Here is a 15,576-nt window from a genome sequence, read left to right as displayed (position 1 = left end):
CAGACAAAGCAGGTGATAACTAATAAAGCAAGGGCAGCAAAAAAGAGACCAACTCAACTTCATTGAGCTCACTGAGAATTCAGAAATTAGAAAATCTAGAAAGAATTTAATTTCAGTATACCTATGTTTTGTGTTTTACAATTTAGTATTTCTAATTTCATAAGAATCACATATCTTTTCAGTGCTAAGGGCTCCTAGGAGTTCTTAAACTGACCTTGATTGGGTTCGTCTGAAATAGGATCAATAAGGACTGTGAGTAAAAAGCACGTAAAGTCCTGTGACATTTAAATGAAAGACATAAAGAATATATAGTATATGTGTCTTATGAGTTAATTATATAATTCTTGGTACTTGTGAATTACTTCAACTCAGAACTAAGATGAATCGTGGCAGCAGGAACAACTGCAATAAGTATATCTACAATTCAAGGTGGCTTTAAAGATGGACACTGGGATGTACGGGATATCTGATCATGTGGATGGAAGATGCAGCTTAACTGCACAAACTAATTGTGTCTGCCTAAAGACTGATTATGACATTGTCAAAAGCAAAAGAGGGCCCTCTGTGTAGCTCATGCCTGAAATTCCTTAAAAGCATGTTCCAGTAAGTTGTACAAATTCAGGCCTTGTTTTGATAGAGTATGCATGCGGAAAAGCATTGTTCTGTTTCTCTCTGTAATGACCACATGTAAACAGGCCATGGTTCTAGTACCAAATGCTCTGCACTGATGAGAGCTAGCAGAGAGCCAGGCAGGGGGTGCCCCCCTTTGCTGCTGCTTTCATTTTTAAAATGAATCATAATTTCTGCATTGGATACGAAGATGGGTTTACAGCTATTAGCCATCATATTAATAATTTAGAAAATACATGCCCAATCACTTGTGCTCTTTCAATTCCCTACGAACACAGCTGCAACCCACATTAGAAGCGAGGGTGAATGGATATTTTTCAGATGAGATATTTGGGTTGAATTATTAGGGTAGCCTGTACTACAAAATTACTAATAAACATTACTTCTGGCTCAATTTAGTCTGAACTCAGTGAACCTAGCCAATGGTGACAAATCAAAAACTCTGAAATGCCCGATGAATGAATCTAACTAATCAAGGAACCCTGTAGGAAGTAGATGCCAGGATTAATGAGCCAGTAGTTTCACCATGCCATGCTGTTATTTCTTCACATAAATGCCCTCAGATGAGATTATCTTTATGTCATGAAAAGGAGAAAAGGAAGGTTACATTCTTTCAACTGACAGGTTAACTACTGCCATTACTAGAAGACACATCTTTGTGGGTTAAGTTTTTTCTTTACCCCTAAAAATTAATACGTGAAGTCCACAACACAAATTAAAAACATTTTCATTTTCAAGGTAAGCAGTCACTGATGACATCAAGCATAAATTGCCTCAAAGTCAGAACTTCCTCTACATTTTCCATTTACATCTACCTTGATTTACCCAAATTGCTCTGGATGTTACTTTCTATTCAGTATCTGATGTCATGTCTAGTAGGCTAAATTCCTATGTTCTGTTTCTCCTACCATCAACAAAAGGTAAACTAAGTGCAAGATCATTACTATGCCATCACTTGCATGCCATGTATGATATTCAGTACCGATACTGAAAAATAAAGATACAAAGATAAAAGTGTGTGTTCAAATAAATCAATCATATAGTTATATCATAATAGACTTTGACTTTTTCTAGCTAGCACGTGGTGATGGTATTCAATGCCAAAAAAGACTACTAAGCAAAAAGTACAATTCATTAGAGGCAGGACATCTGACATGCTGTACTTATATACCTTGTTCTCTGATATTACTCATCGTTATTATCTCTATTCCCTTACGGAATATAATGTTATTTTTAAAACTTTAACAGTTTTGAGTCAGTATTGCTGATAAGGAGTAAAAAAGTAATATGAAGCATGACACTGTTGTTAGGTTTTTTTCCTCCCTCAAAATGCAGAAATCTCTCAGGCTTGTGATTGAGATTCTTATTATCTGCTTTTTATCACTGCTAAACTGTCAACCTTAACAATTTAGACCAGGTTGCCTTCCCTTATGCTAATGGCATCTATGACATTAGAATGTTCAGAATTCTTAATACAAAAATCTATTGCCATAGAAACAAATATTATTCCAGAGTCAGGTAAAGTGAAAAACTCTGCACACTTTCATTATAATATTGATAAATAACATTACATTATGAAATATAAGTATCTTTGAAAGCATCTTTCACTTCAGTTGATTTGCAACTTCTCATCAATGTTCTGAGTTGCCCCATTTTTTTTCAAATTAAAGTCCCATTTCCCTTGCCTTTCAGAAATACAATTTTTAAAGATTCCACTTAGCATCCTTTATTGCATTCCTACATCATAAAGTTATGCTTTATAGCAGCATAAAAAAGCTGTAAAATTAGCATCCTTGTAAACAACCTTCCATGCTCAGTGGTGAAACAATGTGTGATTTGTACTGATCTCTTAAATGTGACTTGAGATTACAGTATCCACAAATTCAACTTAAAAAAAAAAAAAAGCACTAAGCCAACGGAGAATATGACAAAATGCAAAAACAAGGAAAAGTATTTTTCATCTACAGATATTTGAGAAATTTGGTTATCACACTGCTAAATTAAAATCTAAGATGAGTTCTAAAATATAAAACTGTTCCATCTTTATATGAAATCCCACATGAGCCTGTTTTTATCTTCTTTAATATTTTAACATTATATTAAATACCCTTTAGAAATACCCTCTAACATTATATACCCTTTAGAAAATGTAGAACTGAAATATTTATTGTGTGAACCCCTTTAATTGAAATTCCTAAGATAACATGAACCAATGATTTTTCATTGTCATAGAAAACCATGCCTTTTTGTCCTCACCTTCCAGGAGATCCCATTGTGTTCTCTTAGTTGAGGAACAAATTACAACAGTGCCCTAAGCTCACACCTAGCCCAACGGTTTGAAATTGTGTTCTAGGACAAGGGTGTTTTTAGGGTTTCCATTCTGCGGCAACTAAATGAGAAATCTTCCCATGGGAAAGGGTGCATTTTAATGCCTATAATGACCGTTAAATTTCAAACCACAAGATTGATTTTGGTTAGTCTTCCAATACCGATTTGCCTTCAAGTTTTAAAAAACCCCGAAACCTTCCGTCTCATTCTGCCGCAAACAAACTGCAGCAATTTTTCACTACCAGTTAGTGTGGGGACGTGCGCTGAACACGTGGCTAAATTTGAAGTTAGCTCGACCCAAGCATGGATCCTCAGAAAACTAGAGCAAACGCAGAGTAAACCAGGGAAGGCCTGAGAGGCCCTGATCCGCAGCCAGGGCGCCCCGACACCCTTCTCCGGACGACGTGCCCCGACCTGGAGCCCCAGGCGTCTGAGGCCTCGCCTGGACCCCCGACACGGAGGGGACCGGCCGCCTCCTTCGGACGGCCTCGAGGCCTAGGCCCCAGGGGAGGGGCCCCGGGCCTCTCTAGTCCACCGGATACCTTGGGGCAGACGCCAGAAGGCCGAGCTCCGGAGCTCTCCACGCTTCCGTCACCGTGGTCCTTCCAGACGCAGCCCGACGACGAGGGCTCCCGTCCGCAGCTTTGTCCGGTAGGGACCGTTCACGCGAGAAGCTTATCGACTCTCGGGCCCTGCGTTAAGTGCCGGCAGCTGCGCCCGGAGGCCCGTCTCGGGCTCAGAGGCAGGGGTCGACCTGAAGCCTCGCGAGGCCTCGAGCTCGCGTGAGGCGATCGCCGCGCGGTTTCTCACTTCCGGCCTGCGTACCCGCGGACTGCAGGCCAGGCCTGCCGGAGGGGACGCTGTATCCTTGCGTCCTGCCTAGGGTGCGGTGCGACCTAGGAACTGAACCCAGACCCACCGAAGGGCAGACGAGTCTCCGACGCGGGAATCCCGCCAACTGGGCACCAACTGAGAACCTCTTAGAAAAGTTCTCTTCCCTTACCCCCACGAGACCCTTCTGTCATTCAAACTCACACCAAAACCCATCATTCTCCGTATCACATACTGAAAATGATTTTATTTTATCCATTTACATTTAACTTGATATAAACTTGTTCGGAAAAGTCAAATAATATGCTTTATATTAGCTCAAACATTTATTAAGAAAACCAAATTCCATAAATAAGCACAGACAATAAGTTAAAACATATCACAAATTGACCAGTATGTAACAAGAATGCTTTATCTACACAAAACATCCTATTTCACATGTTTGTTCATTCTTCGAAAGCGCTTCTGTTCTCTGGGTTTGGATTTGACCAGCACATGCAGAAAGAGCTGATTGCGTTTCTCTGTACAAAGTTGCAGGGTTGTAGATGCCTGAGTGCACCCTTCGGCAGCCGGCAGGGGCCCGGGGCAGTGGCCGAGGGGCACGAGGAACGACAGGACGACCACAAAACAACCAAGGGCACAGAGCAGCGCGAGGAGAGAGAAACGGAAAAAAGGAAGCAAACAAACCCCAGTCCTGAAGGATCCAGAAAAAAAGATGTGGCTTTTGCTTTTACAAAAGGAAAAATTTCTTACATGTTTCTATTACTCTTTCTCATAAAGACATTTATCAAAATGGGTAAGATCACCTCTTCATCACATGACTGCTTTAGTCTACTCCAGCCACCCAATCCACTGACATGTTCCTCCTGAGAAGCCTTCCCTCAAAACACTCACATAGTTGTACTTAAGAAAATAAAAGTAAGATGAAACAAAAACGTTCTCTTGCGAGCCAATACACGGCTGCAGGTATGTGACTGGATGGACAAGGCAAGGAACGGATAGTGGGAGAAAAAAAGAAAGGAGTTCGGTGCAAGAATACAGGGATAAATCAAATTGTAATCAGTTAGGCCCTCAGATGAGGCGGTTAGATGCTTGTCCTCCTTTTAGACAAAAATCCTAACATTGTGCTGTCCCTTGAACACGTCCGTGTGTGACCTAGGTGCACTGTGTATGAGTGTGCGCGCGCGCGTGTGTAGTGTCTGAAAGTGAGCGAGAGTGCGGGTGTGTGTGTGTTTCTGCCCACAAACCAGTCCATTGGTGTCTGATTTCAGATCCTGAGTCTACTCCCTGCTAAGTAAAATGGCGGGAAGGATGCTTTCGGCAGGGCACGGGAAGGGGGCCGTGAGGAGCGGGGCAAGAAGGGACCGGGGGCGAGGCGCGGGGCGAGGGGGCCGCAGGCGTCGTGGGCAAGGTGCGGGTGGGAATGCCGCCAGTCGGAAGGCCAGGCGGAGGGCGCGAGCACGGCGAGTGCGAGCCGGCAGGCGGCGGGGCGCGGGGAGGCGTGGGGGCGCGGGAGGCGTGGGGCCGGGCGCTCGCCCCTGGGCGGAGGGAGGGGCCAGGTGAGGGGGGTGGGGCGGGGGGGGGAGGGTGCGGGGAGCCGAGTCAGGCGGGAGGGAGGCCTCGCGGGCCGAGGCTTGGGGTGAGCCCGGGAGAGGAGGACGGAGGGGAGGAAGGGCCGGACGAGACGTGGCGGAGGCCGGGCGGGGAGGGAGCAGGGCGCCGGGGCTGGGGCCGCGGCGGGAGAGCGGGGCAGGGCGCCCGGGCGAGGGCCGGGGCAGGGAGCGGGGGGCCCGGGCGCGCGCCGCCGGGGCCTCGGGGCGGACCGGGGGGGCGGTGCCGGGGGCGGAGCGGGCCGGGCGCGGCGGCATTAAGTGAAGCTCATGGAGACTGTGTGCTCTAGCGCCTTGCGGCGGAGGGAGGCGATGCTCGTGCCCCGCCACACGTCGCTGCTGTCCGGGGAGCTGCAGAGCTGGGGCGAGCCGGAGACGTTGCTGGGGCCGGGGAGGGAGGCGGGCACCATGCCGGGGAAGGCGGGCTGGTAGAGGTGCGACTGCAGCCCCGCGCCATTGGAGCCCGCCAAGCTGTTGGACAGGCCCATGGAGTTGGGCGGCGGCCCGGCCGCCAGGCTGCACTGGGACAGCGACTGCGCCATGGCTTGCTGCCTGCCCAGCGCCGGCGGCAGCGGCAGCTGCGACACGCCCGGCATGGCGGCCGCCGCCCAGCGGGTGTCGTTGGCATGGAAAGAGCACAGGCTGTCGCCCATGGCGGCGGCGGCGGCGGCGGCAGCCGACGGGAACTGGGGCAGGCCTGGCGTGGGCAGCAGCGTGCCCGGCGCGCGGAACACGTTGGTGGTCTTCTTGCGCTTCTTCCACTTAGCGCGCCGGTTCTGGAACCAGACCTGGAGTGGACGGGGGTGGGGAGACACACAGGGCGCTGTTAGCCCGCGGGCCGGCCAGGAGCGTCGGCGGCCCGAGCCCGAGAAACCCGCAGCGGGTCCACCCCCTCGGCCCCAGGCCGAACACGTGCCATCGGCCCGGCGCGCCCCCACACGCAGCCGGGGACCCTGATTCTCGACCAGCCCTAGGCAACCGGCGCCCCGGGTCTCCACGGGGCGCCAACTCCAGGAGTCCTGAGTAACCGTGCCGGGAGCACTTACACACCGTGCAGACAGACACCACACGCAGTATTCACCACGCCCCTGCGCGCTGGTACATTCTGCGAGCCGCTTAGACGCACTGGTCTGCAGGCAGGCATGTTGTCAAACCTGGACCCACAGGTGTACAAATGAAGATAAACATGTATACCCGTGTGGCCTAATAGCGTGCCATTAACAATGATGGGGTATAGAATTTTCAGAAACGCTGGAAATTTGGAAATTGATGAAGAGCTGTGGATGACAAAGCCGGTTTCAAAATCGAAAGACAAAAGAAAACCCCTAACGCCATGGATGACAGAGCAGAGAGCTTAACATAGTGATCCACGTGGGAAAGCAAGCGCCACTGAGCTACGGTGTAGTTTGGGTCACCACAGTGACTTCTGATTCGTAGCGACTGGTACCACTGCCGCAAGTCCGTGCCTCCTGCTCAAGCCCCTCTAAGCGTACCTTTCTCTGGGTTGTGCAGGTTTGCTGGAGTCTGCTGCTAGAGCCCTAAGCCTCAGGGCTTTCAAATCTATTATTTCCAAGAATTTACTGAGGATCCCAAATAACAAGGCCTCCAGTTCCCTCAACCCCACCCTCACCCCACCTCATTTCATCTATAAATTAAAAGCAAATTTTCTGACTACTACAAACCAAAGGAAGTCAAGTTTAAAGCTCACACTATCTATGAATCAAATTTAATTTTGCTCAGACAAACCCAGATGTCTTTTTAAAGGAGATGTGTTTGATAAAGTATACTCCAAATGAAAATAATCTTCCTATTAGTTTTTTCTTAACAGTGGACCCTGGAAGTTCAGACTTTATAAGACAAATTTGCCTGTCAATGTCAAATTCACTACCACAGGGGAAGGAAAGATTCTTCCCAAAAGTCATCAAGTAAACTGCCTGACCAAGAAAACTTCCCCTCACCCCATGTTTAAATTTGATATTTTTTTTAAGCCAGACTGTCCATTTGGCAGGCTTACAGTTCAACACATAGTCAGCTGGAGGTTTACTATGCATAAATATAAATGATGTGGGACACAGCTTAGGTACTGACTGAATTTTCTCATAATTTAATCTGATCAATGCAACTTGACCACTCTAATCCAAACTCTTTAAGGTTTATTCTGCAAACTAAAGTATCACAAGTATGGGAGTACCTGACCCCCTTTCCCAGTAAACCAGTTTACACACCCAAGCAAGTGGAGCTACACTCTCCATTACCAATATGAACAGCCCTCAATCGAGAATTCTCTTCAGCCTTTGGGCTGGCCCTGGCTTTTCTATCATGCATCATCACCCACCACTTTATCTCTTTCTGGTTTCTGCCTCATTTTCCATGTTTCTGCCTACTGTCGTGTCCAGATTGGGTAAAGATGCAGGGTCCTTTCCCTGTTAAAGCCCCTTGAGCTAGTGGCACAGTGGATTAAATGCGGCAGCAGGGCCCTAGATAGAGACTGGGATCAATGCGGCAGCAGGCCAAGGATTGAGCTGTTAGCAGAGAGTAACCCACAGGAGCCCAGGAAAGCACCTCGAGGAGACCGACTGCCACAGGTCGCTTTGCATTATCCATCCAAGGCTGGACCAGGTGGAACCCTAGACAGGACGGTGTCTGTGACCAAAACGGTCCCCATACCTCACATTCTGCACCCAGACATATTTTGAAAGGTATCTATAGATTAAAGACCGGTTCCCAGCACCCTGCAAATGTCAGTGACTTCTGAAATGTCTGACTGTTTGCGGTGGGCATGGTGTGGAGAGTGGGGAAAGAAACAGAAGAAAGAGGGGAGGAATTGCCCAGAAGAATCTCAGTAGAAAACATGCCTGCCAGAAAGATTTCTGAATCTCAGGCACAAGTGGAAAAGAACAGCTGTTGAAGAACTAAATATTGTAGAAATAATCGAAAAATTGTGCTCAATTATGTTTGAGGGTTAGTAGTCAAATGATGGCTACAAAATTTTTTATGTTTCATGGCTTACTGGGATTGGGGGGAAAAAAATCTGCATGGGGTCTGAGCACCTCCGTTCCAAGCTATGATGCATATGTTTTTAAAATGTGAATGTTTCCACTTGAAAACTAGAGCATGACGGATTAAAATGCAGGTAAAACCTAAGGGAGATTTTGAGAATGCACAGATGACAACTCCAGGAAATATATTAACCGCAGCCACAGCCAACTTTGTACTCAGTTTGAAATGCAGCTCTTCTCAGAAGATGCTTAATACAACAGTGAGAATCTAATGGAGGTTGGAATTTAAAAATCCACTTTCATGATATCTGCTGTTACAGTAATATAGACATACTGTAAATGTATTTTAAAATATATAGCCCATTTAATTCCCCACCTATAAATGGCTCAGAAATAGAGAAAGAGGGGAGAAAGAGAGAATATTACTTTCTCCCCCCCTCGAAGCAAATGCTTTATGAAGATCTCATTGGAATCCAGCAAATGATTAATGTGAAGATTTGGGAGGAAATCTGGGGAGCTGTATTAAAGCCTAGATCTCAGGTTCATTTCGATCAGCCAGCCGTGAACTCTGGGCCGAATTCATTACACTTTAATAGTGCTGGGAGAGGAAGAAAATGCAATTTCTCATTCCATTAGAAAACTAGAAAATACTCTCGGCTTGTCCCCCTATTAAGATGTGGCAGGTGACAGGGCCATTCTGGGGGACACGGTCAATGGAATTACAGCACATTATTTTTGTTCGTATAAAATATTGAAAGGCAAGCCTGACTGTGCAGAAGTTATTTCACTGATTTGGTTTTTATGTAAATAAAATATTGAAAGTTAATTAATCCGTGCTAGAGACTAATGATTATGCTTATTATATTGCATTTGATCGCGTAATTTGCATGATTCTCGCATTGCTGCTTAATAAGCCATTCCAGGTTATAAATAATTCTGAAATTGGTTTCTAATAATGGCATGCTATAAAAGGAATGGTTTTATTACACTAGCCAGAAAAGAGGAGTGATATCAGACATGGAATTGGCCTCCGTGTGAGTAGAGGTGCTTTAATAAATACTTAAAAGGATGATATATGGCAGATATAGATAAAAATAAGTATATTGGGTCATTTAGTCTAGAATCAAAAAGTATCTTTAAAAACATACAATTGCAATAAATTAAATGTTTAGATCATTTTTAATCAGTGCAGTGGCCCACACACTGAAAAGAATTTGTGGCAATCTGTTAACTATAAAGAAAACTATGAAGTACTCATCATATAAGAACATAAACCAATTACTACTTAATTTGAATTTGGTCAAGGAGCAAAGATACAGTGAATTGCAAAGTAAATACATTTTACATAAATTATTTTTGCATTACATTACATAATGTTAATCATTTTGAAATGTTAATTAAGGTTATGTTGATCTGATTACTTTTTAAACTATGGAACATTATTTTTAAAAATATTGAAATTACCATTCTATTAAATTTTTCCTATCAGCAGCATCAAGCTATTATCTTTGGTTGAACATTACGCTAGAAGAATTAAAGTACTCTGTCTTTATCCTTCTTGATTATTCTTTTGTGTACTTCTTAAAAATAACTGTTTCTATTACATAGTTTGTACTTTATTTCATTTATAACTTTTTATATTAAAAGAATCACTGCCATTAACCTTTGGAAGACCTAATAAAGTTTAATAGACCTCGTTTTCTTTTTTCATAAAGTCAGTTGTCCAGTTATATTTTATTTGTGATTCTAAGTTCTATTTTAATTCAAACTAATTACTAGTAAGCCTAGGTTAAGCAACAGCATTTTAGTCCTTAAAAATTATTATATAGTATTTCTCTTGAGTGAAAAAAATTTATGAATTTTGAACTGATAGGATTTTAACAAGCCAGTATTATCATTAACAGTACTGAAAATATTGAAATTGCATGTTTCTGTTAAGGTATGAACTCAATTTCAGATTTAAAAAAGGAGCAAGGTTTAAAAAAAAGCTTAAGAGCATTAATAATACACATCTGTACAATGCAATTAATGTGCCTCTGATGCTTAATTTCAATGGCCCATGGTTCAGGGCTTCCAGAGTTCACTAAAGAAACCACCAGATTTACACTGAGTAAAAATGTTAATATAGTGTGTTATACCCTTTATTAACTTGACCACCTTAACTCCCCAATGACATTTATTTTCTGACTGTTTAAAACAGAAGGTTAGACAGTCTTTAAAATGCTAAATGGAAACAGAAAAATTCAACACTGTGATTATGAACACTTTTGACTTTTAGATCAAATGTAAAGTAACCGAGACCTTTAAACTTTGATGTTTAAAATTTGTAAAACGGAGATCTTTAAATTTTTTGATAGCAGCTAGAGGTGAGATTGACACAGGATAAGGAATAGAAAAGAGCCTGTCGAGGACAGGCTGGAAAGGTTTTCAGCACCCTGGATAGCTCAAGTCTAACCGCCCCTCTTGGAATTTCACCTCCAGCACCTATCCATAAAATATTTGATATAATGTTTTCATTCTTCTAAAAAGTGGAAAAAACCTGAGATTCATTGGACTTATACTTTTATACCCCAATTTTCAGAAAAGTTACAGGTGTGGTTTGTAAGTTATATATAATTTACAACTTGGAGGGTGGTTGGACCAGAACAAGGGGTCAGTAATGATTTTGTTTACTACTGGTCAATCTTTTCTGACCTAAATGTCCTTTCTTCAAATCGGGTAGCTATGCCAGAAAGCCCTTATCTCCCCCACCGCCACCACCCCACACACACTGCCCAAGTTACTTTAGGGGAAACCAGGACTCATAGGCTGTGGGGGATAGCTCCAGCTGCCCCCAGCGCATTGGTAGGCCACCAGATTCGAAGCCTTTATAAGCATCGAAGCTAGAGGGTATTTTGCCTGAGCGCGGCAGGAGTGTGATATGCAGGAAAACCCAGATGTGGATCTTTTCTGAAAGGCGCCTACTTCGCCTTATTTTCTCCTTTTTCGTGTTTTCTGTATTGTATGATGCATTCTCCCATTTATCCAGACACGACACAAACTCATTAGGGGGTAATGAAATACTTGTCTATAACGGGAGCTGGAGTGGAATTGCCCGCGGGGGTTAGCCGCCTAGGAGACACGGAAGGTGGGAGACCCGGAGATTTCCTTCTCGGGAGGAAGGAAGAGACCTAGCAATCGAATGACGCCGGCTTCGATTTGGAGGAGTTTCTGCGGAAATGTGGTTATACTGGCAGGAGATGGGGGCACTGTCTGCCCATCGATGGGGCCAGTTCGCGGGCAGAGGAGCTAACTTCACCCAGGAAAGCTTAGCCCAGGATCCCTGTAAGGGAAGGAAAGACCCTGCTTCCTTTGCCTGATTCCTCCCACCCCCCTCCTTGTCTTCTTCCCTGGCGCCCAAGCCCAGCGTACCTGCACTCGGGACTCGGTCAGCCCGATACGAAGTGCCAGCTCCTCACGCATGAAGATGTCGGGGTAGTGAGTCTTGGCGAAGCTCCTCTCCAGTTCGTTGAGCTGAGCAGGGGTGAAGCGCGTCCGATGGCGCTTTTGCTTCTGTTGGCCCTGCTGCTGACCGGCTTGGCTGGGGTTCGGGCCGCCCTGGGGCCCCGGCTGCTTGTCCGGGTCCTTTGCGCTCACCGCCAGCGAGGCCGGCGTAGAGCCCACTGTGGTGATGTCCTCCCCGGGCAGCAGAGTGGCTCCCTCGACTGGGTCGGAGTTGGGCGCTAGATCCCCCGGATGGCCCCCGGGGTCAGAGCCCCCTACGCCCAGCCTACACTTCACCGCCTCCCGGTGGCCCAGAAGCTCGGCGGCATCTTTCATACCTGAGGAGGCAAGGGGATGGCGGTCACTACTGCCCTGGCCATTCCAGGAGGGACTGTACGCCCCGCGTGGTCCTTTTCCAGACCCGTGCTCGGCTCCCTCTGCGCCCACGGTCGCCCTACGGAGCAATCTCCCGGGGTGCTCAGCCTGGGGCCCCAGGATCTGGACTGCCAGGTTGCAAGACCGTCTCCCGGCCTTTTCCCTTCTCTCCGCAGCGGGGTCCCTTAGTAAACAACACATGCTTTCGTCTCTCCCACAATGAAACATTCCTAGTCCCGGCAATGAAACATGCCTCGGAGACCCTTTCATGAACCGTACCCCACCCCGCCAAGGCGTTCTAGGAACTCCAGAGCTTATCCTAGAACCGAGCAGGGGGTGAGGGGAGGTGGGAAGAAAAGAAAGAAAGAAAATTAAACAATTTTCTCCGTTGCTGCCACACCTGCGCTTAGGCAGCCTGAGAACTCTACCTCCGACCCCCAGCCGATTCCCTCTCACTTTCGGAAAATGAATAAGTTTCCAAGCTTTCCACCTCCCGAAATCAACCCAAATCAGCTCCGCCTCCCCCTCAAATCAGAGAAAGTGTTTGGAAAATGGAGTCACATCCATCACCAAAGATTCCCAAACCGGAAACCCAGAGCCCAGTAACCCAAACATCTTTAAGAAAACTCAAGTAAAGTCTCTAGACGTAACAATGAATCAAACTTTAGAGAATTCAACTTTTCTTTCCGGAGATATAAAAGGTACATTCCTCTCAGCCATTGATTGGCAATGCCGACTCCCTTTGCAGGCCGGATGCCTGCGAGGATGAATCTGGCTTTTCTCCTTTCTCAGTGAGTACACTTAGTAAATTGCTTCTATTGCAGTGGCTTCTCCTTCAAGACTGAGTTTTACAAATTCAACCATACTTAAACGAGGAGCAGAAAGAGGTATGGGGAGAGAGAAAGAGGGGAAAAAAGAGAAGAAAGAAATCTGAAATTAAGGCAAACAGGAGGGGAAAAGAGATGGGAAAAAAAACACACGCCTCCAAACAAATTATCACGGGGTAGATCGCCCCCTTCAAAAAAAATAAGTAACATAATAAGGGGGAGGGAGGAAGTGAAAAAATAAGAAAAACAAAAAGTAACAACATCACCCAACTCCTTTGGATCTACATATTCCATAGATTTTTTTAAAAGACGATGTTAAATTAAATTAAACTTTAATGCAGCACAATTACTTTTAAAGAAATTAGTCCATTTAGGGCACATTAAGGTAAAATAAGGAACAAATTGACAATTTCCTGCCCGGGCTTCTCCTGGCTGCCCGGGCGAGAGGCGCTCACTCACCTAGCCTGGCGTCCAGGAGGTCGGCGTGAGACAGCATCGCGCACCGCTCCAGGGCGAAAGCTGTTCCCCCCCAAATTTTAGCGGCTTTAAGTTATTTAAAATAGATATAAGCTATAAGCTATACGATATAGATATATATAGATCACCTAAATGAAAGAAAATTCGGTTTGTGGTTAAAAAGGGGGCTTCTTGCATTATAATGTCCTTTAGAGAGACGGGGAGGTGCTTAACAGTTGAATGAACCCGTGAGCAGCTCGGCGAGGGGACCAATCAGGAGGGCAGCCTGCAAATGTCAGCGCCCGGAGAGTCCCCCACTCCGCCCGCCCGCCCGCCCGCGCCCGCCCGAGGAGGCGGCGGCGGCAGCCCGGGCTGCTCCAGCCCCGAGCAGCTGCTAAAGCAGCGGCGGCCGCCTCGGCCTCGCTCTGGGCTTCTGGGCCCGACCTACGGTAGTTTTTCCCTGAGATTTTCTCCAGGCACACTTTTCCTTCTGGTCCCGCCCAGGTCGCTCCAAAGGCGCAGCTCTGTGTCTCTGAGCTAGGATCTTCCCGGGGGCAGAGGTAGGGCAGGGGACAAAGTAGGGCATAACCCCTTGGTGACCCGGGAGTAGCCCTGGCCTGCGCGCTGGGCAACAGTGGCCTGCTGCTGGCGCAGGCCTGACAGTCCGCGGCACAACAAGGCACCGCGCCCTCCAGATCGCGCCTAGACTTCGCGGCAGCCCAGCAGGCCTGCGCCTACTGTCTAGAAGCCCTGGCTGGGACCGCGGGCCTACAGAATCCCATTTTCCGGGCATGGCTAGAGCGCACAACAGTACCTGACTCCCTCCTCCACCCCCGCCCCGCCCCGCCCTCCGCTGCTTCCAGGTCCCGAGGTCTACTTCGTGGACCCGAGCATGGTGTCTTTTTTGCACTTTGCACCTCCTACGCCCGGCTCCAGCTTCTCAGCCAGCCCACGCAGGCATCCTGGCCCGTAACCTGCTCCTTCAGTCAAAGTTTCTAAGTTCAGTACGTCTCCCAACTCCACTTTAGGCTGTAAATAAAATTAAATGCTCTTTATTTTCCTCTCGAATATGTTAAACTACTTGAACAATTTAAAGTGCTTTGCACAAGTGAAGCGAACCATTTCTAATGTTCTGATTTTTCAGAGCCAGCCAACAACAAAGTTTAGATTAGTAATATATTTCTAACCAGAGTAATTTTCAAGATCATTAGGCATTTATGTAATTAGTGCCAAATCTATAAGCTTTTATTACTATTATTAGAGTAAAATCAGTATAAATTTGTACTAATTTACTACTGTTTAGACTTGGCTGTCAAGACCAGAGGTTCTTATTGTAAATGATAACTGAGGAAATTAAGTGCAAAATTCTGTACCGTTTCTGATCTGCTCCTAAACAATCCGTTTCAATTGTATTTGTAGCAGAACATAATGCCCTTTTAAAGTTATTTGACTTGTATTTTTATTTGCAACACAAGAAAAATGCCCTCTTCCCAGGCACAATGAAAACTGATATTTACTACTCTCAACTTGATTAACATTGATTTTTAATTCGAGAGTGATGCAATTAAGATTATTCATTTAGTGCAAATAAAGCTTCCACAAAAGGGTGGCCCTATGAAGTCTGTTTTAAATAATACCGAGCAAATGGCTTTTTTTGTTCGCCGTCCAATTGACTTACACAAAACATTGGAAATGCTGCCTGAGAGCAGATGCGAGAGGAATTTGTGTGTGTGTGTGTGTGTGTGTGTGTGTGTGCCCGCGCTTGCGCTTGCGCGCGTTTGTGTCCTTAGCTATGTGTGTGACAGGGCCCGAGCAAGTAGACAAAGGAGGCTGCAAGGCGAACTCTGGGGCAGTTTTGCTTCCTCTTCTCTCTTGCACCCCATTCCACTCCTCCCATGCACACACGCACGTGCGCGCGCGCACACATCCACAAAGTGTGAGTGTCGGGCATCAGCCACATCGGTTCCTTCCGAGCAGCGGAGACCGCTTCTCCGGAAGCTCGGGGCCGGTCGTCGCGGAAGCTGCTGCCAAAGCGGC

General features: G+C 46.3%; 1 protein-coding gene across 1 annotated transcript; it reads right to left on the bottom strand.

Annotated features, from left to right (window-relative positions):
* Positions 1-5,656: 5,656 nt before the first annotated feature.
* LOC120852587 (orthopedia homeobox) lies at positions 5,657-13,579 on the bottom strand. The gene is made up of 3 exons (XM_040225916.1): positions 13,543-13,579; positions 11,810-12,219; positions 5,657-6,187 (listed from the first exon to the last, which is right to left on the bottom strand). Exons 1-3 carry the CDS (start codon positions 13,577-13,579, stop codon positions 5,657-5,659), a joined length of 978 nt encoding a protein of 325 aa, XP_040081850.1.
* Between the last annotated feature and the right edge of the window lie 1,997 nt (positions 13,580-15,576).

Source organism: Oryx dammah, unplaced genomic scaffold (assembly GCF_014754425.2).
Source record: "Oryx dammah isolate SB20612 unplaced genomic scaffold, SCBI_Odam_1.1 HiC_scaffold_26, whole genome shotgun sequence".
NCBI lineage: Eukaryota > Metazoa > Chordata > Mammalia > Artiodactyla > Bovidae > Oryx > Oryx dammah.
This window is presented reverse-complemented; position numbering and strand designations above follow the sequence as displayed.

Coding starts and splice junctions, on each gene's coding strand:
- LOC120852587 (XM_040225916.1), bottom strand. CDS start 13,579: ATGCTGTCTCACGCCGACCTCCTGGACGCCAGGCTAG. Junction 12,220..13,542: donor CCTCCTGGACGCCAGGCTAG/GTGAGTGAGCGC, acceptor TTGCCTCCTCAG/GTATGAAAGATGCCGCCGAG. Junction 6,188..11,809: donor TGACCGAGTCCCGAGTGCAG/GTACGCTGGGCT, acceptor CGTCCACTCCAG/GTCTGGTTCCAGAACCGGCG.